At 46.9% G+C, this 23,407-nt stretch overlaps 1 protein-coding gene across 1 annotated transcript in view; it reads left to right on the forward strand.

Annotated features, from left to right (window-relative positions):
- Positions 1-23,157, forward strand: part of LOC145400700 (uncharacterized) — a 90,957-nt gene extending 67,800 nt beyond the window's left edge. Inside the window, exons 6-15 of the mRNA XM_080273136.1 lie at positions 9,205-9,305; positions 10,598-10,714; positions 11,510-11,822; positions 13,271-13,426; positions 13,813-13,908; positions 14,609-14,738; positions 15,911-16,083; positions 17,247-17,351; positions 17,747-17,956; positions 20,441-23,157. Of these exons, the coding sequence (XP_080129262.1) occupies positions 9,205-9,305; positions 10,598-10,714; positions 11,510-11,822; positions 13,271-13,426; positions 13,813-13,908; positions 14,609-14,738; positions 15,911-16,083; positions 17,247-17,351; positions 17,747-17,956; positions 20,441-22,915 (3,876 nt within the window). The 3' untranslated portion in view covers positions 22,916-23,157. The remainder of the gene's footprint in view (positions 1-9,204; positions 9,306-10,597; positions 10,715-11,509; positions 11,823-13,270; positions 13,427-13,812; positions 13,909-14,608; positions 14,739-15,910; positions 16,084-17,246; positions 17,352-17,746; positions 17,957-20,440) is intronic.
- Positions 23,158-23,407: the final 250 nt, after the last annotated feature.

Consider the following 23,407-nt stretch of genomic DNA (forward strand, 5'->3'; position numbering starts at 1 on the left):
GGAGGCTGGTCAGTGAGGGAGGGGAGGGGAGGGAGGCTGGTCAGTGAGGGAGGGGAGCGGAGGGATGTTGGTCAGTGAGGGGAGGGGAGGGGAGGGGAGGGAGGCTGGTCAGTGAGGGAGGGGAGGGGAGGGAGGCTGGTCAGTGAGGGAGGGGAGGGGAGGGGAGGGAGGCTGGTCAGTGAGGGAGGGGAGGGGAGGGGAGGGAGGCTGGTCAGTGAGGGAGGGGAGGGGAGGGGAGGGAGGCTGGTCAGTGAGGGAGGGGAGGGGAGGGAGGCTGGTCAGTGAGGGAGGGGAGGGGAGGGGAGGGAGGCTGGTCAGTGAGGGAGGGGAGGGATGCTGGTCAGTGAGAGAGGGGAGGGGAGGGGAGGGATGCTGGTCAGTGAGGGAGGGGAGGGGAGGGAGGCTGATCAGTGAGGGAGGGGAGGGGAGGGGAGGGAGGCTGGTCAGTGAGGGAGGGGAGGGGAGGGGAGGGAGGCTGGTCAGTGAGGGAGGGGAGGGAGGCTGGTCAGTGAGGGAGGGGAGGGGAGGGGAGGGGAGGGAGGCTGGTCAGTGAGGGAGGGGGAGGGGAGGGGAGGGAGGCTGGTCAGTGAGGGAGGGGAGGGGAGGGGAGGGAGGCTGGTCAGTGAGGGAGGGGAGGGGAGGGGAGGGATGCTGGTCAGTGAGGGAGGGGGAGGGGAGGGGAGGGAGGCTGGTCAGTGAGGGAGAGGAGGGAGGCTGGTCAGTGAGGGAGGGGAGGGGAGGGGAGGGAGGCTGGTCAGTGAGGGAGGGGAGGGGAGGGGAGGGAGGCTGGTCAGTGAGGGAGGGGAGGGGAGGGGGGGCAGTGTGGCGCCAGTCGGCCATTGTCTCTCCTGCACCAGACATAGGCATCCCCTCCCCATCCTCCTCCCCCTACTCCCTTTTCCTCCCTTCTCCTCCCTATTATAAGCCCTCCCTCTACCCCTTGTCCCTCACCCTCTCCTCCCACCCCCTCCCCTCCCCTCCCCGCTTAGTTATCTTCACCTTCGTCTCATAGTGTTAGATATCATAGTCAATCTAACAGCCTCCTAACGGCCATTTAGCGAGGGCTGTTGCTGTTGCCTTTCCTCTCTACTCCCTTTCTCCCTCCCCCTCCCCCCCTCCCCTCCCCTTTCTCTCCCTCCCTTTCCCATTTCTCTTCCCCCCCCCTCTCTCTCCTTCTCCCACCCTAGCACTCCACTCCCCCCCTACCCACCTCTCCATCTCCATCCCTAGAGAGAGAGAGAGAGAGAGAGAGGGAGAGAGAGGGAGGGATGGGTCAAAGGTTATATCACTGCCCTGCATCCCTCTCACCTTCTCTAGCTCTCTCTCTCCATCCCCTCCCTTCCTCCCTCCCTCTGTCCTGACCCTCCCTTCCTCTCCTCCCTCTGTCCTTCCCTCCCTCCCACCCTTCTCTCCCCTCCCCCATACATACATACATACATACATTACATACATATACACATACATACATATACACATACATACACACGTCAGTTAAAGATATTATTGTTAAAGTTTACCTTGCAACATATGAGAGAGAGAGAGAGGAGGAGGAGGAGGAGGAGGGAGAAATGTCCTACACAAACCAACGTACACCCACTTACATCCCCACCCACCCACACCCACCCACACCCACTCACACCCACCCACACCCATCTACACCCTGTCTTAAGCCATAATTAACATGGAGGAAAAAAAGGGTGGGAGGTAACAAATAGGTAAGTAGGTAGAGAGAGAGAGAGAGAGAGAGAGAGAGAGAGAGAGAGAAAAAAAAAAAATCCTTAATGGGTGACAGACTGACCCGGCCGCCCCCTAGATATGCTCCTGTATTCTCTCTCTCTCTCTCTCTCTCTCTCTCTCTCTCTCTCTCTCTCTCTCTCTCTCTCTCTCTCTCTCTCATTAAGGACGCGCAGAATCCATGAAATTTAACTATATGTAAATGACACAATGTTGCTTCCTAATGATGCACTAATGTTAGCAAGCTTTAATTTGATTTTATTTTTAGCGGTGTGGCAGGGAAGAGAATGTAGATAAGAGTAAAGTGATTGTAGTGGGTGAATTAGGAAGAGAATGTATAATAATGAATGGTGAAAGACGAGTGTATGAAGGAGTTTTGACCTCTTGCATTGATAGAAGCGAGGGGCAAGTTTGAATAGGAAGTGTAGAGTAGAGGGTAGAAGAGTGGAAGGTGCTATGAAATTCTAAGGAAGTGAGTTTGATGCGGTGGTGATTGGTGAAAGACTTGAATTTGTGAAGGAAAAATGTGTCTTGGTGCATTGATAGAAGAGAGAGGGAAGTTTGGAAAGGAAGTGGAGAGTAGGGTGATTGAGGGTAGGAGAGTGGAAGGTGCTATGAAAGCTCTGATAGCCTCGAAAGGACTGTCAGGCTTGTTGCTGTTGCTTTCACCTCCTATCTCTCTCACATTCCTTCGTTTTCTCCCAAGCTTCTATCCTTCACATCTCTCCCTTCCCTTCCCCCGTCCCTCCCTCTTCTCCCCACCATCTGTCCCCTCCCTCTTCTCCCCACCATCCTCCCCTCCCTCCCTCCCTCTATTCTCTCTACATCCATTCCTGTCTTCCATTCTCCCCTCCCTCTCCCCCTCGCTCATTCATCGTCCATTTTCCTCCCCTCTCCCCATATCTCACTCCTCCCCTCTCCCCATATCCCACTCCCCTCTCCCCATATCCCACTCCCCTCTCCCCATATCCCACTCCCCTCTCCCCATATCCCACTCCCCTCTCCCCATATCCCACTCCTCCCCTCTCCCCATATCCCACTCCTCCCCTCCCATTTTCGCCCCTCCCTTCTTTCCTTTCTCTCCCCTCATCTCTAATTTCCTCCTTCACCCCTAGAATTTTCTCCCCCTTTCTCCTCCTCCTCCCCCTTCCCTTCCTCCCTTCTTCATTTCCTCCCTGACCTTCCCTCCCCTCATCTCAGACCTCTCTCTCTCTCTCTCTCTCTCTCTCTCCCTCTCTCCCCCAAGCCCTCCTTCCCCTCTCTCCCTCACTCCTTCCATTCTCCTCGTCTTTCCCCCCCCCTCTCTCTCTCTCTCTCTCTCTCTCTCTCTCTCAAATATCCACGTATACCTAATTTGGGATATTTAAGTGTAGGGACAAGGAGGCTAAATTTGGAGAGAGAGTGAAAGAGAGAGAGAGTGAGAGAGAGAGAGAGTAGACTGGTATGGCGCCAGAAGGACCTTAATACCCCAATGTCTACCCGGCTCTCTCTCTCTCTCTCTCTCTCTCTCTCTCTCTCTCACTTATCCAGTTTTTATTTTCTTTATCTCAATCTCTGTTACGTTTCCAACACAAATACTCTCTCTCTCTCTCTCTCCTTCCTTCCTTCCTTCCTTCCTGCACTCTTCTTCCTCCCTTCCTTCCCTCCCTCCCTTCCTTCCTTCCTGCACTCTTCTTCCTCCCTTCCTTCCTTCCTTCCTGCACTCTTCTTCCTCCCTTCCTTCCCTCCCTCCCTTCCTTCCTTCCTTCCTTCCTTCTCTCTCCTTCCTCCCTTCCCTCCATCCTTCCTTCCTTCTTTCCTTCCTTCCTTCCTTCTTCTCTCTCCTCCCTCCCTTCCCTCCATCCTTCCTTCCCTCCTTCCTTTCTTCCTTCCTTCCTTCCCTCCTTCCTTCCCTCCCTCCCTCCCTCCCTATTTAGCATCGAAGTAGTGACAGGAATTGGCACTTATGTAAATGATGTTGGTAGTTGTGGTAGTAGTGGTAGTTTGTTGATGGTGGTAGTTGACAGATAGTGGTAGTTGTGGTAGTGGGTGGTCGTAGTAGTAGTAGTAGTGGTAATAGGTGGTCGCAGTGGTAGGTGGTGTTGATGGTGGTAGTTGAGACAGATGGTAGTTTCGTAATTGTGGTAATATGTAGTGGTAGTTGTGGTAGTTGAGAGATGGTAGTAATTGTGGTAATATGTAGTGGTAGTTGTGGTTGTCGATGGTGGTGGTTGAGACATGGTTGTAATTGTGGTAGTGGTAGTTGTGGTACTAGATGGTTGTAGTTGTATTTTTTTATTGTGTGATAGTTATAAGTGTGTGGTTGTGTGGTATGTGATGGTTCTTTTAGGGTGGTAGAGGGTCTGATGTGGTACTAGGGTGGTAGGTAGGTTATGTGGTAGCTTAAGTGTGGTATGTGGTTGTGGTTGGTGTGGTAATGTTTGGTAATTGTGGTAGTATTTGTGGTAGGACTGGTGATGGTGTGGCAGTTGTGGTATGAGTGTGTGGGGCTAGTATGGTAATGATGATGGGTGTGGTAACTGTGGTAGGTGGTAGTGTGGTAGTTGTGTGGTGTGGTAGTTGTGGTAGGAGGGTGGTGTGGTGAGTGTGGTAGTTGTGGTTGGAGGGTGGTGTGGTGAATGTGGTAGTTGTGGTAGGAGGGTGGTGTGGTGAATGTGGTAGATTGGTAACATGGTGTGGTAGTGGTGGTGAAAGTAGTAGTTGTGGTAGGAGGGTGGTGTGGTGAATATGGTAGTGTATAAGTGTAGTAGTTGTGGTAGGAGGGTGGTGTGGTGAATATGGTAGTGTACAAGTGTGGTAGTTGTGGTAGGAGGGATGATGTGGTGAATGTGGTAGTGTATAAGTGTGGTAGTTTTTTTTCTTTATGTGTCCGACTCTGGGCATAGGCTTCACAACCTGCTATCAAGGTCCAGCAGTCCTCCTACATACCATACACCTCTACATGTCACCGCTTCGGCGCTAACACCCACCGTCCATATTGAATACATGCTAGGGCTGTCTCATACAGGACTGGTGTATTGGTATTAGCGGGGGTATTTTTACGACATGTCGGCGGGTCTTCTGGTAGATCAGTAAAGCCTGATTTAATGAAATTCAAATCCTTAAACTGTTCCCTGCCCCAGCGGGATTTGAACCCGGGTCCGTTAGGATTGCAGGCCAACTCTTTGCCGATTGGGCCTCTGAGTTGTGGTAGGAGGGGCGGTGTGGTGAATGTGATAGTGTATAAGTGTGGCAGGAAGGGTGGTGTGGTGAATGTGGTAGTGTATAAGTGTGGTAGGAGGGTAGTGTGGTAGATGTGGTAGTGTATAAGTGTGGTAGTTGTGGTAGGAAGGGTAGTGTGGTGGTCGTTGGTGTGGAACTAACACGGCCGGCGCCAAAGCTCTCTGACCCTCTCACCACAACTACCACCATCACTACCACAGTTACAACACCCCTGCACCTGCCACAACTACCACCATTGCTATAGTCCTACAACTACTACTACCACTAATACAATGACCGTCACTACCACTACTACCATCATCACTACCACAACTACCACCATCACTACCACAACTACCACCATCGCTACCACAACTACCATCATTACCATAGCTACCACCTTCGCAACCACAACTACCATCATCGCTACCACAACTACCACCATCACTACCACAACTACCACCATCACTACCACTACTACCATCATCACTACCACAACTACCACCATCGCTACCACAACTTCCACCATCACTGCCACAACTACCACCATCACTGCCACAACTACCACCATCACTGCCACAACTACCACAGCTACCACCATCGCTACTACAATTACCACCATCACCAAAACTACCACCATCGCTACCACAACTACCACCATCACTACCACAACTACCACCATCACTACCACAACTACCACCATCACTACCACAACTACCACCATCGCTACCACAACTACCACCATCACTACCACAACTACCACCATCACTACCACAACTACCACCATCACTACCACAACTACCACCATTTCTACCTTCAGTCAGTCGACGTAATAGAGAGAGAGAGAGAGAGTTACCCCAATTCATTTACCTCCTAACTGGCTGGATCTCTCTCTCTCTCTCTCTCTCTCTCTCTCTCAAATGTGTGTGATAAATAGTAGTAGTGGTGGTGGTGGTAGTAGTAGTAGTAATGGTAGTGGTAGTAGTAGTAGTCTGTTTTGGATGACGCTGCATCCTGTGAGGGTTGGCCCCGAAAAAACGTTGTGGTAGATGTGGTAGTTGTGGTAGAGGATGGTGGTAGTTGTGGTAGGGTATGGATGGTGGTAGTTGTGGTAGGGTATGGATGGTGGTAGTTGTGGTAGGGTATGGATGGTGGTAGTTGTGGTAGGGTATGGATGGTGGTAGTTGTGGTAGGGTATGGATGGTGGTAGTTGTGGTAGGGTATGGATGGTGGTAGTTGTGGTTGGGTATGGATGGTGGTAGTTGTGGTAGGGTATGGTGGTAGTTGTGGTAGAGGATGGTGGTAGTTGTGGTAGGGTATGGATGGTGGTAGTTGTGGTAGGGTATGGATGGTGGTAGTTGTGGTAGGGGATGGATGGTGGTAGTTGTGGTAGGGGATGGATGGTGGTAGTTGTGGTAGAGGATGGTGGTAGTTGTGGTAGGGTATGGATGGTGGTAGTTGTGGTAGGGGATGGATGGTGGTAGTTGTGGTTGGGTATGGTGGTAGTTGTGGTAGAGGATGGTGGTAGTTGTGGTAGGGTATGGATGGTGGTAGTTGTGGTAGGGTATGGATGGTGGTAGTTGTGGTAGGGTATGGATGGTGGTAGTTGTGGTAGGGTATGGATGGTGGTAGTTGTGGTAGGGTATGGATGGTGGTAGTTGTGGTAGGGTATGGATGGTGGTAGTTGTGGTAGGGTATGGATGGTGGTAGTTGTGGTAGGGTATGGATGGTGGTAGTTGTGGTAGGGTATGGATGGTGGTAGTTGTGGTAGGGTATGGATGGTGGTAGTTGTGGTAGGGGATGGATGGTGGTGGTTGTGGTAGGGGATGGATGGTGGTGGTTGTGGTAGGGGATGGATGGTGGTAGTTGTGGTAGGGGATGGTGGTACTTGTGGTAGGGGATGGATGGTGGTACTTGTGGTAGGGGATGGATGGTGGTACTTGTGGTAGGGGATGGATGGTGGTTGTGGTTGGGGATGGTGGTAGTTGTGGTTGAGGATGGTTGTTGGTAGTTGTGGTTGAGGATGGTTGTTGGTAGTTGTGGTTGAGGATGGTTGTTGGTAGTTGTGGTAGGGGATGGTGGTAGTTTTGGTAGGGTATGGTGGTAGTTGTGGTAGGGAATGGTGTAGTTATGGTAGGGGTGATGGTAGTTTTGGTAGGGGATGGTGGTAGTTGTGCTTGGGTATGATGGTAGTTGTGGTAGGGGATGGTGGTAGTTGTGGTAGGGGATGGATGGTGGTAGTTGTGGTAGGGGATGGATGGTGGTAGTGTTGGTAGGGGATGGTGGTAGTTGTGGTAGGGGATGGTGGTAGTTGTGGTTGGGTATGGTGGTGGTAAGGGATGGTGGTGGTTGGGGATGGTGGTAGTTGTGGTTGGGTATGGTGGTGGTAGGGGATGGTGGTGGTAGAGGATGATGGTAGTTTTGGTAGGGGTAGTTGTGGTAGTTATTGTCCTGGTAGAAAATAGTGGTAGTTTGGGGGTGGTTATAGTCAATCTAATAGACGTGCATGTAGTTGTGGTAGTTGTGGTGGGTGGGGTGGTAGTTGTGGTAACCCATCCACCCACAAGCCACCCTCACCCACCACGCCCACCCACTGAGACACCCTTTTTATTGCCCTGAGAGAGAGAGAGAGAGAGAGAGAGAGAGAGAGAAATATGAAGAAAGTGAGAAGTGAAATATTAGGTGAACTCTATGTATGTAATTTTTCTGTGTGTACATGTACGGTTTGTGTGTACGTGTTGTGTATGAATGCATGTGAGATCAGCAGCCATGTGTACGTTTCCTGGACCACACACAATCGTAGGGGGGGTAGGGGGGGTCGGGGAGGTGGGGGGGGGTAATTTGAACTCACCCGCATTGACACCCTCCCCTCCCCTCCCCTCCCTAACCCCTTCTTTCCTCCTTAATTTTTTTTTTTCTCTCTGTCTCTCTCTCTCTCTCTCTCTCTCTCTCTCTCTCTCTCTCTCTCTCTCTCTCTCTCTCTCTCTCTCTCTCGTCACAAGATACCCCCACCCGTACCTTTCACATCTCCTATAGCCCACACACACACACACCCATTCACAGACACACAGACATCCATTCACACACACACACACCCATTCACACACACACACACACACACACACACACACACACACACACACACACACACACACAACCCATTCAGTACGATGACGTGTTTTGTGTCTCTCCAGTTTCCTCATTTTCCTTCTTCCTTCTCTCCATTCCTCCATTACCTCTCTTCCTTCCCTTCCTTCTCTACCCTCTTCCCTCCTTACCTCCCTTTCCTTCCTCCCTTCTCCCTTTTCTTCCCTTCCATTCTTTCCATTCTTCCTTTCCTACCTTCGTTTCTTTCCTACCTTCGTTTCTTTCCTTCCTTCGTTTCTTTCCTTCCTTCCTTTCCTACCTTCGTTTCTTTCCTTCCTTCCTTTCCTACCTTCCTTTCCTACCTTCGTTTCTTTCCTTCCTTCCTTTCCTACCTTCGTTTCTTTCCTTCCTTCCTTTCCTCCCTTCCTTTCCTACCTTCCTTTCTTTCCTCCCTTCCTTTCCTACCTTCCATTCTTTCCTTCCTTCCTTTCCTCCCTTCCTTTCTTTCCTCCCTTCCTTTCCTTCGTTTCAATTTCTTTCTTTCTCCCTTCCTTCTCTACCCTCTTCTCTCCTCACCTCCCTTTCCTTCCTCCCTCTCTCTCTTTTTCTCCATCCTCCACATTCTTCCCTTCTTCCCTTCCTTTCTTTCCTTCCTTTCTTTCCTTTCTTACCTTCCTTCCTTCTTTTCCTACCTTCCTTTCTTTCCTCCCTTTTTTCTCCCTTGTCTTCCTCTTCCCTACTCAGCATTGCATTTTTCATACACATATCCCAGAGTTTACCCCTCAAAGAAAGTGAGAGAGAGAGAGAGAGAGAGAATTAATGACTAACAGATAGAAAATGTGCGTATTATTTACAAAACTACAAACAGATGGAGACAGAAGGAATAGACAGACAGACAAAGAACAGACGGAGAACCAGATGGGCAGGGAGAGAAAGAACAGATAGACAGACGGATGGAGAGAGAACAGACAGGCAGAAACAGATGGACAGAGAAAAACAGAGAGACAGACAGAAACAGATGGACAGAGAGACAGACAGACCCAGACAAACAGACAGACGGACAGGAAAAAAAACAGAGAGAGAGAGAGAGAGAGAGAGAGAGAGAATAAACATAGAGGAAGAAAAAACAGACTGAGAGAGAACAAACAAACAGGCAAACTCCTTATGATTTTTTTTCCCCAGGGTTATTTAGAGTACTGGCGACGTCGACCTGAGAGTGGCATATCCCAAGAACACATCACAGACCTGTTCTCCAATATCGAGCAGATCTACAACTTCAACAGGTGAGTGGATGGTTAGCTTGGGGAGTGGGTTTGGGAAGGTTTTTGGGGAGTGAAGGAAAGAATGGGGAATAGAAGGGTTGGGGGAGGTTTGGAGGGGTTGAAGAATAGGGAATGGAAGGGTTGGGGTTGGGATTATTGCTCTACCCCATTCTATCTGGCTGAGCAGACCCATCAACCACAAGCAAGCACAGACAACACCTCGCCAGGGTCGGAACAGGGTCCTACTACATGTCAAGTTGCGGGAAAATGGAAGGGTTGGAGTTGACACACTGAATTACCTTTTTTCAGTATTAAGCAGATCTACAACTTCAGGAGGTGAGTGGATGGTTAGCTTGGGGAATGTTGGGTTGGGGATATGAGCATTTGGTTTGAGTTTGGCATTTAGGAAAAACAATAAAGCTGCTACGTGGGGCAAAAAGGAAGGAATGTGGAGGATGACAGAAAAGCAAAACTTATTCATTGTGGTTCATGCACTTCATTATTGTTTTCCAGCCGTCACATTGTCTTAAGAAAAGTCCAAAACATTCATGCACTTCAGAAACGGTCACGAGATTTTTTTTTTAGCAGTCAGGAATTCAAAAACTATTGCTATTTTTTTAGATTAGTTGATGCAGTCATACCAGTCAAAGTACTGGACTAAGGAAGTGGAGGAGTTTGTGGCAGAGGGGTTGGTATGGGATGGTGTTGGTGATTTGAGAGGAGGTTATGAGTTGGAGGAGTGGGTTAGAGGAAGTATGGGGAGGTGGAGGGTTAAGGAGTGGAAAGGTTGTGGAGTGGGTTGTGAAGCTTGTTGTGGGAGTTTTTACACTTGTGATCACATTGTCTTAATTCCTTATCTTAACTACAGTACTTTTAAATGTTTTTTTATGTTGAACCATGTGCAGGTTTTGAAAGTATTGTCCTGGCTACCTCACACAAACTCAGGGATTAGGTGTTTGCCATTGTAAATACACTTGTCTGCATTATAAACCTGATATACAGTATTTAAAAGTGTCCTAAATTATTTTAATACTATCTTTATTTCACTCTAACCGGGACCAGTTTTTCATCCTTTTGGAGTTCATTGATAGAATAAGACAGTACTGTAGGTCTGCATCCTTTCCACAGTGCTTCTTCATGACTAGCATCATATTCTATTGTTAAATTCTTGCTACAACTCTGTAATCAAGTTGGAGAGATGGTAATTTTAGGCCAAGTTAGAGTAAAATGAGTATAGTATGTGTAAGCAATCTCATCTGCAGTAATGACATGTCCTGAATTGTTACATTATTAATATGTGTTGTGGTTTTCAGAGAGTTCCTCAGTGAGCTTGAGGGATGTGGCGTGGACCCAGTGGAGGTGGCGCGGTGCTTTGTACGCAACAATGCCGGCTTCGCTATCTACACACAGTACTGCACAAACTACCCAAAGTGAGTCACCCATTGTACTGTAATGAACAAGAGTATGCTGACATTCCCCTGCCAGTATTGTGTTCTGCCTCCCATATTTCATGTTTTCCCCTGAATGTCAGAGTACGGCATCTTTTCTTCTCATTCTGTATATGTGTGTGTGTGTGTGTGTGTGTGTGTGTGTGTACTTCATATTGCTGTCGTGTGAGAAAATTTTTTGACGTAACTCCTATCACTACAGTACAGCCATCGGGTGAAGTGTTGGTAAACTTGTGCACATACAGCTTGTCCTCATTTAAAGTTGTTTCTCGTAATATCATTGTGTTATAAGTTGCTGATAAAGGAACACACAATTCTTCATTTAATGTTGTTCATGATTCATTGTAAAGTTTTTTTTTTTTAGTTTTAAACCCAGTGTTTGAGGCCAAGAAGCATGTTTCAGTAAAAGTTGTTTAACATAAAGTAGCATTTTGCCCACACACATCCTAGAGTCTTAGACTGTAAGGCTGACTAATTTTTGCTCACCTTCTGACTCTGCCATTGTCTGAAGGGAAGATTAGCCAGGCAGAGTTTCATGCTGAACAAGGACCTGCTGTACATTGTTAAGGTAGTACTGTAGTTCAGAACTTTGGCAGATATCATGAGAGAGAGTTCATGACACAGCTGTCACACTACCAACAACAGGTCTTTTGCTTGGTGTACAGCCCCGGCCATGTTTTTGTTTCAGCTAGAGGTTGATGCTGAGCAGAAATAAACAATCCTTCCATATTTGGATGTATTTCTTCCTTGTATAGAAGTAACTACCTCCCACAACAGGACTGTGAGTGTGCTGACCGAGCTGATGCGAGGCGAGGCGTCTGTACGAGCCTTCCGTGAGCGACAGCTTGCCCTGGGCCATACTCTACCCTTGGGCTCATACCTTCTGAAGCCAGTCCAGAGGGTGCTCAAGTACCACCTCCTCCTTGGGAACCTGGATAAGCACTTCAAGGAGGACCGACCAGGGCATGGGGAGATCTGGAATGCTCTTTCAGCCATGACTGGGATGGCCCACCACATCAACGATATGAAACGTCGGCATGAACATGCCGTCAGGGTTCAGGAGATACAGTCCCTGCTTTATGGATGGCAGGTGGGTGGCACACAGGGCAGAGGCAGGGCAGAACTGCTTGTGGGCAGAGTGAGCTAGGAATGAGAAGGCCAGTAGGATAAGCCGGGGCTCTTAACCTTTTCCCTCCAGTGACACATTTTTATATGGTAGTCTTGCTACCTACCGTACAAATTTGTTTCATTTTAAGGGAACTTCCTGGTAGTGGAGGGATTATTGAAAGCTGTTTCTAACCTGTCGTGTTTGAAAAGTCTGTCGTAAATGGAGTAAAATCGTGAAGTCTCTCCTAAGTGGAGTAAAATCATTAGAAATACCAAAAATAGAATTTTAAAAATTTTATTGGATTGAAGGGATTAATGTGGGGCAGGACAGGATAAAAGTGCTTGTGGAAAGGTTGGGTACAATATTGATGAAGGGATTGATCAGGAGAGTGGGCAGGGTAGTGCCTGATGGAGTGAGGCTGGGTAGAATTGGTCTAAAAGTAAGGCAAGGCAAGGAATGATGGTAGGGCAGGGGATGAGAAAAAGGGGCAGGGTATGGTAGGGTAGAAGTGTTTGTGGTAAGGTATAGTAGAATATGATTGTGTGTGACAGTGCTGGGCAGGATATGACTGTGAGGTAATGATGTGAAGGTAGGGCAGGGCAGGGTAGAACTGTTTATGTTAAGGCAGTGTAGGATATGGCAGGGTGGGGTAAAGCATGGAAGAGCAGGGTAGGACAGGATATAATTGTTTGTGCTAAGGCTGAGCATGGTAGGCATGGTCAGGGCAGACTAAATTGCACAGTGCAGAGGTATGGATGGAAGCAGGGCAGTGGAAGGGAGGCCAGTTATGCAAAGGTTCCTCAACTCCCTATCCCCTGTAAGAAGTTGATGGACTGCAAGATAAAGTCAGCTTCAGCCTGCAGTCCACTGTTCATGTGCTGATGAGCCTGGAGTCACAACAATAATAATAACCCACTAAGAATTTAAAGAACACTGTATGTATGTCAAAGATGGATAATTTTGGTTAATATCTACAGTGGGAAATTAAACAGAAAAGATGTGAGAGTACATGGATAGCATACGTGTGCCGTGTACCTACCTTGACACTTCGCTGTAAAAAACACTATATAATTATTGCACAACCATGCCCTTGGGCCACCATGTTGACTGTTCCCTTACGCAACACAGTTAAGCCTCCCCTCCCCTCATGATCCCTGACAATCCTTAGGGTACACACAGCAAGGGACAAAAGTCCTTACCATCCCCAGGCTCAGAAGTGGGGCAGGTTTCTGTCTTGGTCCAAAATGTCTGTTGGTATTTTTCTGTGTATCTCTTTTTCTGTGTCTCTTTAGTTACGTCACCCTGTCATTAGGTGGGAAGGGGTCTGGATGATGATAATGATTGTGGTGGTGGTGTAGTGGTGGTGATGATGAAGATGGTTTGTATTACAGTACCTTTAATTAATAATCGTGTCTCTCCGTACCTTCTAGTTTGAGGACCTGACGACTTACGGAGAACTGGCAGCGGAGGGTACGTTTAGGATGTGTGGTGCTAAGGGCCTCAGACATGTCTTCCTCTTTGAGAAAATGATCCTTATTGCTAAGAAGAAGGAAGAGAATATCCTCATGTACAAAACACATATATTGGTAAGGGATGTCAGTTAGCTGTGTTACTTTGTGATTTATGATATACACACGCATACACATTTTTATATGTTTGTGCACCAATAACATAACACATGCATACACACGTACACAGTTTAAGTAATTTTTTTTAGCTACTAAACTCATAATTACACACAAACACACTGTGTGTAATTATTATATAATGCATTAATTTAGACACATGCACACACACTAAATACTGTATATTCAGAATATTATTATTATTTTTTTTTTTACCAGGATTTTCTTGTTTATATTTATCTGCCTATGTTGATGTTGAAAGGTTCATTTAGAGAGGGAAAATCAACAGTAAGTACTCGTCTAGCACCCAGTAGGCTAATGTCATCATCCCAACCTCTCCTCAACAGTGCTCCAATCTCATGCTGATTGAGTCCGTGCCAGGGGAACCGCTCAGCTTCCACATCATACCATTCGACAACCCACGTCTCCAGTACACTCTTGAGGTATGTCTCTGCTTTTTATACACTTTTTACTTTAACTTGGCCCAAAGTTACCATTACTCCATCCTGAATACATGATGCTTGTCATAGAGATGTGCAGTGGAAAGATGTAGATCTGTAACATCGTCTTTGTCTGCCATGGAGCTACGGTACATTAAATAAGCGGAAAAAAAAAATGTCTGGGCCATGTTAGGGCAGCTTAATGTATTTGTTTATGGTTGAGTTTCCTGCCTGGGAATGATGATTGTGTGGGCTGGTTACCAAGCTTGTAGCCATATTTCTATCCTATGGTAGTATTCAAAGGTATATCCAAGGCTGCAAATAAATCTTTAAAATTGTATCCAATGTTTAGAATTGCTGTACCTTGGCTGTACCTGTATGTGTTAGATGTTAAGTGCATAAGTATCTAAAGAAACAGGTGATATATCGAATTTATGCAGTTTTGAACTATATGGACTCTGATCCTTCTGCACATCCTGACTGTTAGATGATGAACAGTGGTGTATTATGTGAAAGTGTTCCTGTTATGAGCAGTTTTATAGTGGGGGGTGGAAAGCATATGAAATGAAGAATTAATATTTCCACTTCTCTTTTGCCTTGCAAATGATCTAGCCATTGCAGGGTTAATGATTCTCTCCTCCATACTCCTCACAACCATTTAGGTATTGCAGTCTTGAATCCTCTCTCTTGTCACCCCCCAAAGGCTCGTAACTTGGAGCAGAAGCGAGAGTGGACACAGCAGCTGAAGCGAGTCATCCTGGAGAACTACAGTGCCAACATCCCAGCCCATGCACGCCAGTTGGTCATGGAGCTGGGCCAGAGCAAGCCGGAAGGTACTGCCAGATGTTTATCCTTTCGGTTTTGTAGTTTGGTGCTGGCGAGGGAAGCCTTCATGCGTTGGCACCAATATTGTTGGGTGGCTCCACTTCCTGGTTATGTAGATGTCCCACAACACCCTCCCCCTGCCTCAGGGGGAGGATAGTGGACTGCAGGAGAACCACAATTTCAGCCTGCAGTCCACTGGGTTTACATTTAGATGAACCTGGGCCTACAGCTACTGCTAAGGCATTTTCTGATACAGTATATGTATTCTTGTTCCATATTTTATTTTTGCTGTCTCTTATATAGTTTTGTTCAGCATAGGTGAGGTTTTTCATATGAAGGTTTACTTATAGGTTTCATTAACTGTTTCACTAAGGAAGACGATCTCTTAAACATGATGTTAGCTCGGACAAAATGAAAAAAACTACCTCAGGTTGAGAGAGAGAGAGAGAGAGGGAGTGTATGTGTGTGTGTTTGTGTGTGCACATGCATATATGTGCATACATTGTGAGAGAGAGAGAGAGAGACTGCAATCCATTATTTCATTAGGAAGACAGCAAAGGGTCTTACAATGCATGTCCTGTAACAAGTCAAGCCATTCATTAGCACTGTATTTTGCTTATGGTCTTCTATTTCTTTGCTTGTGACAGTGTTCCCTAATGTACTTCATCTCTGCCATAGATGTACGCTCTTGTCTTTGCCAGTTCGTTGACAGCTTCTTGTACTGTGAATCACACTTGCTTTTGGCTAATGACCAAGGGGTTAAAAGCACATTATGTCAGATTTCCAACCATGTTAATGAATCACGAGTAACTGTATGTGAAAAAATAGTTGCTGATTCATCCATAACTTTTCCTCCAGCCTGACGAAGCTGTTTTGAATTCTAGTTTAACACAGTAGCTCCAGAAATTTGAAACTTAGGAGGGACAGTGCAGACAGGAAGGGTTTGGTTTATACCTCTTTATTATACGTATTCCTTATGTGTCAGCAAGTGGGTTGGTGGAGGGTTAGTACCCCTTCCTGTAAAACAATTAACTCAAAGAGAAATGACCACTCCTTAGGGAATTATGGTGTCTGGCAATAGGTAGATAGATAGATAATGATGATGATGATGATGATTATTATTTTTAGTATTATTTGATTATTTATTTTATTTCAACATCCTTCACCTGTGCATGGACAGATCTGGTTAGCAGTGAGAATAGGAGCAGTGGAAGGCGGGCCCACCACGCACCAGAGTACTTGGAGCGGAGGAAGGTGGATCGGGGCCGTCGACGTGCCTCAGAGGGTGTCCTTAATACCAGCAAGCTTAGGATACGACGACCATCACGAGCACGCAAGGACAAGGAAGCAGAGGTGAGGAATGGATTGATAGATAGATAAGTAAATAGATGTATGGATGGATAAGTGAAAGTAGGCATAGACATTTTGTAGCTGGGTGTTGTGGTGGGTTAAAAAAAAAAAAAAAAAAAAAAAAAAAACACCCACACTGCCATGCCTTGCAGATAACTCACATTGCAAATCCCAACACAGAACTGCTACACCTCACATCTCCCTCCCTTCGCAGTCACTACCGTACCACATACACATCACGCACTGCCACACTACCTGACACACACCGCACACTACCACACCACCAGACACACATCATACCTCACATTTACCTCACACTGTCACACCTCACACTAACCTCATGCTGCCGCACATCCTCTCGCCTCATGCTCAGAGACCGTTCTAACATTCTTTACAAGAGAAGTGTAATATGATTTGGATGAACCTGGAGTACGATGATGAACCACTGCAAGTTGGACACCACCCAACAACAGACAGTATTTACATTGTGCAAATAAAATGTTTCTTGAACATTTTTAAGCTTTTGGTTCATGTTTGAAGGGTTGTAATCAGAAAAAACACATCTGTTTTCAAAGAATTTTTGGAAAGAATCGTTAGTAAGGTCAAGTGATATTAAGGTTAATGCATCAGTATAAATGAAAGAATACTGTAGTGTTAGTTCATCCTGAGAATGTCATTTTAATTTTAATCTTGTTGTCTGACATTTATTGATCTTGCAATTTCTAACACTATAATCCTGCTGTTTTTTATTATGTCTTTCATGTTTGGGTAAGCTTTCTGAAAAGGAAAAAATGGGAGAAACGGCATTCCCCCGAGCTAGACCCTGTATTGCATCATATAGCCCTGCTAGGTTACAGGAGCACGCTACCACTCCTGGCACGGCAGTCCCCGGTGAGGCTCAAATTCGCAATCCCCCGATTACGAGCTTGATGCTTTACCACTGAGCCACCGTGCCCCCCTTCTGAAACGGAAGGAGTTAGATAGCACCTTCAGTCATCTCTTCACTTCCAGGATGCTCTTGTAAGATTAATTAAATCAGCAAAAGATAACAGAAGTAAAATATAAAATTCCCCATACTTATCCTGTAGCTTTTGTGCACCAGTCATATTACCAGGAACTTTTCCATGATAGACCTGTTTTCTTTATGTTTCCGTCACACACAGAAGGAGTCGCGCAGCAGGAGTGTGAGCCGGACACGAGACACGGAAGATGAGGAGGTGGAAAGGAAGATCTCCACCACATCCCAGCCATCGCCGTTGGAAAAGCCGAAGGTAGGAGAGACTATTTTTTATTTAATTAGTCAATTTTTCCTCATGCACTAGGAAATTGAAACTGGTGGAGTGCATAACTTAGTTTTGTCTGTTTCTCAAGATATAATCAGCCCTTGCTCTCAGTTGGATCATGTGTTCCAAAATAGCACAGCATTATCATCATCATCATTATCTTTGTCATCATCACCATTCATCAGTCCTCCTCCTCCAAGCCTCTTTTCCCACTTAAAGATGGGGTTAGGTCCTAAGGTAAAGTTGAGGACAGTTGGAATTCCTACTTTCCCCATTGAAATACTGTAGTTCATACATTGAATCAGTATGGTGGTGATGATGATGATGATTATATTGATAATGATGAAAAATTAATCTGTATGTAACCTACCCTTCCCCAACAGCTGAAGATCTCAAACATGTGGGGTCGGCGGAGGTCTGAGCCTGGCATTGGGAGCCGAGAGTCACTGTCCTTGGCCCAGACGGTCTCAACGGACATCCCCACTCCAGACACCCCTGACACACCCCCACACCTCACCCCAGACACCCCACACACACCTCTTAAGCCTCACTCCGCCACTACCACCTTTGAAACTTGCCCACCTACACCAGAGGTAAGTTGGTCTTCATTTGTACAGGTACTGGAAAGGATGCCTTCATGTGGTGGCACTGACATTATTGGGTGGTGGGTGCACTTGGATATAAAGACCCCTCAGTCCCTGCCCTGTCCCCCATAAGGAGGATGGTGAACTGCCTAAGGAGCGAACTTCAGCCTGCATTCCACTGGGTTAACATTCAGCAGTCACTACTATTAATACTACAGGCAGTTCTCACTTTACCCTTTCACCTTATTAAATTTTTTTTAGAGGAATGAGTTATCTGAGAGGAGCATGTGAAGTTACATGGAGAGACAGACAAACCAGTGAGGAAGTGAAGGAATGTTGTGATGGTGATGTGAATGCACTGGAAAGCATTGGGAGAAGTACCTAGAGATGGTGTGACAGTGTTGAGAGAATGGAGAATGAGAAAGTGAGTAGGAGAGTGCATGTGTGTGTGGTGGAGAGATGGAGGAGTATATGAGTGTGGGGAGATGTGAGTTGGAGAGAGGCCGGCCTGATGGTGGAGGACAGGATGACATGGAGGTGATTTGTTTGTGGCCATTTCTTCCTGGATTAAGGTGTCTGGCTGTAGATAAAATCCAAAGCAAATCTCTCCTACCTCAGGAGAGATATTGTGTGCTTGGCTGTTTACCATATGAACAGGTGCTGGAGAGGGATGCCTCTGTGTGGTGGCACTAATATGCTAGAGTTGATCCACCTCCTGGCTCTGCAAGTGTCCCTCATTCCCAGTATTTGGAAATGTGGAACAGTTATCAGTATTCTTAAACCAAACAAAGACCCAACACTCCCTCCTATGTACAGACCTATAACACTACTTAGCACATCATCCAGAATAACTGAATGCCTCATTCTCAGCAAAGTTGCACCCCATGAATCGGATTAAGAACACTGCACTGTACAAACACTGTACTGACTGATCTCACACTACAAGTTTTGGATGGCATCAACTCCATGACACCCATACAATGTACACTTCTCACAACAATAGATATCAGTAAAGCCTTTGATACCATCCCCCGACGCAGACTAATCACCAGGATATACAACACAAGCTTGGAGGTCAGTCAGTGCCAAATACTGGCTTGCCAATTATTTGTCTGGTGGACAGGCACATGTTACATTCAAGTCGCCACAAACAAAAAATTTCATAATGGAGTTCCGCAGGACATCAATCTCTCACCCACCCTTTGCAACCAATACATGTACAATACATACACTTCATATGCCGATGATATCACCATGGTGCACACTGCAACAGAACTACCTCAACATACTGCAGACATGGGTCAAGGACGTCAGGCTGATAATCACCCCAGCCAAATCCACCACCACATTCATCATCATCAGTAAACTTGAGCACAGGTACTCCATGCACATCACACTCAGCAATATACTTGTGCCACACACCCCTTCCACTAAGATCCTTGGAGTGACACTGTATTACACCAGACTCACCTTCAAGGACCATATACAAGACATCAAGATACACTGCATCCCCAGACTCAGTGTACTAAGGGCTACTACAGAGCCAGACTTTGGGCAACAGAAAGAAACACTCTTTACAAACAGTGCATTAGATCAATGATGTCCTGTGCCTCACTGGCATGAGCTCCCATTCTAACTAGTACCCACTACAACACCTTGCAAACCATACAGAATGATGCCTTATGCATATCCTCTGGCTGCACTAAAACCACTCTGACAGCCCACGTACACTCTGAAACTAAAGTCCTCCGTGTCTGAGACTACCTTGATACGTGAGGGGCAAACAATTCATAGCAGCAACCTAAGCCAGTACACACCTCTGCCATTACATGACAGATTCACAGCACACCTAGGCACATAAAGCAATCACCACACAAACATTACCAAACCCTCTGTAACAATATTTCACCTCCAGATATTCCACCACTGATGGTGAAGAAACACCTACATACTCATTTCATGGGCAGGACAAAGCAACACCTTAGTCAGAATTCTGTATTATAAACCCCCCTCCTGACATCCACTTATCAAAGGTGTCTTTAAAGAAGGATGATTGAGTTCACCTAGCTTGGCTTAGATCAGGACATCAACCAGCCCTCCTTATCTACCAGCTTAGATTTGGGTTGAATGAAATCACAGGTGACAATTGCCCAGCTTGTAGGATAGGCCTACACAATGTAACACATATAATAGAGCACTGCACACCACATGCCACATTAAGATGCACAGACAACATAAAAGGTGTGGGGAACCTATGGGACACAGGGGCGGTTGCTTACCTGCTGTCAGCAAGTCTGCTTGATCAGATGGACTGGGTTTGAGTGACAACAGCAAACATACCTCAACTCTTGCCCTGCCTTCCAAAAGGAGGCTAGTGACCTTCAGCAGGGCAGTTTTACATGAGCCTGGGGTTGCAGCTACTACTACAGAATGAACAAAATTCATCATATTGCTACTCAGAAACTTCACTATAGCCCATATCCATCTTTTCAGGCGTCAGGTGATGGATTGTCGATGTCGGAGAACGAGAGGGAGGATGAGGAGGGTGGGGATACAGAGGGTGGGGAGAACCTGGAGGAGATTGTGAGTCAGCTTCTGCAACACAATCTTCATCTACAGAAACTCCTTCTAAGCAAACAGCGCCGGCAGTTGACCCGCAAGAAGCCCTTTACGTATGAGACTTCAGACACAGACAACGACGACTGCCCGATGAAAGGGATGAAGTCGTACAACAGCTCAGATGGGGGCAGCACCCTGAGGCAAGAGGATGTGGCGGATTATGTGGATTTCTATTTCAACAAGTATGATGAGGAGTGCAACACACACAATGGCAGCACAAACCTATCAAGCAGTGAATGTCAGAGTGTGTACAGCAGTGCCATGTCAGTTCACCAGTCCACTGAACCCAAGTCTGGACTGGATGATAAAAAGTACAAGCCAGTTAGGAGGTCTTCGTCAGATCTAAGTTTTAAAAAGGGCCAGAATAAGAGAGTGGTGTCAAACTATGACAACCTGCTCAATATCTGGAGTTCCATAAGGGGCAGGAGCCCTGAGAAGAGACTGAGCATCAGTTCCCAGCAGTCCAGACTCTCCCCGTCACCCTCTCCAACAACCAGCGATAAACCAAAGCTGCGTCGAGCCCAGTCCTTCTCCATCGACAAGTGCCTCAATAGTGAAGCCTTGTATGAGATCCCCTTACAGGTGCCGGTGCAGCCTAGCGTGACCCCAACTGCTAATGACAGTTCTGGTGATATATGGGTGAGGGACGAACAGCGGGGCAGTCCTCGAGAACGACCGGTGACCATAGCCATCTACAACTCCAATGAGGTGAGCTTGAGTGCCCTTGAACATTACCTCAATCAGCCACGCCACCAGGACAGCAGACACGAACGCTTCCCGTATGAGACTGAGGACAATTTGACTGACTACTCCATGACACCCCACATGAGTATGGACAATATTCTTAGTGTCCACCCAGAGCACAAGATCTACAAATCCACAAACAAATCATCCTTTAAAACTGTGTTCAATAAAATCACTAGTCCAAGAAGTAAGAGTATATCAGAGCCATCTGGGTCAGTGTTTAATTTATCCCTGGATAATGAACTGGACAAGAGTATGGATAAGAAAACAAGTAGGATGGTGTACAACATGGCCAGACAGTGCACCAGGACACTGAAGGAACGTATCAAGCAGATACGCGCGGAGGAGATTGAGAAACCCAAGTCACCCACGGAAAATCACTTTACATTACCCATCCACAAGCAGGGTAGCTCCAGCATTGGGGCTCGTCTGGCAGGAACCAATGAATCCTCTGATTATGCTGTGCCAAGAATAAGACCGTCGGACAGCAAATCTCGGTCAGACTTTAGGCCGGATTCAGTCCTATCTTCCTCCTCCATCCTCACATCCTCCTCCTCGTCATCCTCTTCTTCTGCCAAACTGATGGAGGGCATGGAAGCCCCAAATATGGCCAATGTGGTGGAGGAAACAGAGGAGAATCCAGAGTCACAGTCTGTCGAAAGTGACGCTTCAGCTGACAGCTACTACGAGAGATCTTTTGAAGCCATAGAGGCCTTGGAAACAGAAATCTTCCGTGATAGTGCCATTTACAGTGACCCAGAAGACAATGAGTCCCCCCCAGCCAGCCTCTACCAGGACAAATCCCCTACCAGTCCTCGTATGAAGTGTAGGATCACCAGAAAACCCACCCCTCGCTTCCACAACAAGTCCACGGCACTGTCAATACCCTCGAAAGCTGGTACATCTTGCAACAGCCGGGCAGCTAAGAACACATCGCAACCAGTGGAGAGGGAAGAGAGCAAGTCACCGGTGAGGAAGACCAACAGCTCCCCGTCACCACAGCCAAAGAAAGTTCCGCCTCCCGTCCCGGCCAAACCAGAGAGTGTGAAAGCGAGAAAAGCAAGGGCCTGTGGGAATCTGATCCAACAGCAGCTGAAGAACTTGGAGGAGTGTTCCAGATTTAACCGTGAAAACCAGGGCAGCCCAATGTTTGATGGTCTGAAGTCCTTGGATGAAAGACGAAGGGACCTAGATGTATGTCAGATCAGGATAGAAGGTGCTGACAGTAAAGAGGAGGATGAGGGGGAATTTGTCTCTCGGCACTCCAGGATGACCAGGTCCCCTTCTCTGGTCACCCCTTCAGCTGTAATCAAGAGCCCCATCACACTGTGCCCGCTCAGTACCTCCTCCCACCATCCCCTTCCTGTTGTGCGGTCTTCCTCGGTGCCCCCTCGGCTTTCCCCCGGCCCCTCCCTCACCCAGGAGTCCTCCAAAACTGCCTCTCTAGGAACAGCCAGCCCCCTTGGGAGTGATAGAGGATCCCCACTCTCATCCTCCAAACCCACAAGCCCCCAGCCAGATGGGAGCCTTGGGGAGGAGCCGAGGATGGCCAGAGGTTGGGTACGACATGTGATTGGAAAGCTACAAGCCGAGAGTGAAGTGTAGCGAGTCACTCAAGAGAAACTTTCAGCCATAGGTGCAAGCATTTATCCTTTGAATCTGGGTGGCATCCTCTTTAGTTAACTTCTGTTACTAGTCCTTTGTATTTTACACTTGCATTTACCAGACCACAGTATTTATGTAACTTAGGAGAAACCTCTTGTACTGAAGGGATGTGTTAAGGTTGTATCTAACCCCACCATTTTCAAAAGTTTGTCCTAAGCTGAATAGAATTGTTAGGAAATAGTGAAAATAACACATAAAACACCCACATGTTCAGTGAGTTTAAGCCTGTGATCAAAAAACATAATATCTTCTTGTGCTGTTGTTGTCTCTGTACAGTTTTATGCAGTTCAGGAGTGTTTTATGAAATTGGAGGGTAGGAGTGAGGGACAGACCTTATTAACCCCTTCAGACTTTCAAGATCTTTCCTAACTTGAATTTTATCATTTTGGAGGTACAGTAGGAGCCAAAAGTTATGATGCAGAGCCTGAGGAA

The sequence above is a fragment of the Coenobita brevimanus genome, chromosome 53 (genome assembly GCF_032717465.1).
Source record: "Coenobita brevimanus isolate Jiangsu-jjx chromosome 53, ASM3271746v2, whole genome shotgun sequence".
Taxonomy (NCBI): Eukaryota; Metazoa; Arthropoda; class Malacostraca; order Decapoda; family Coenobitidae; genus Coenobita; species Coenobita brevimanus.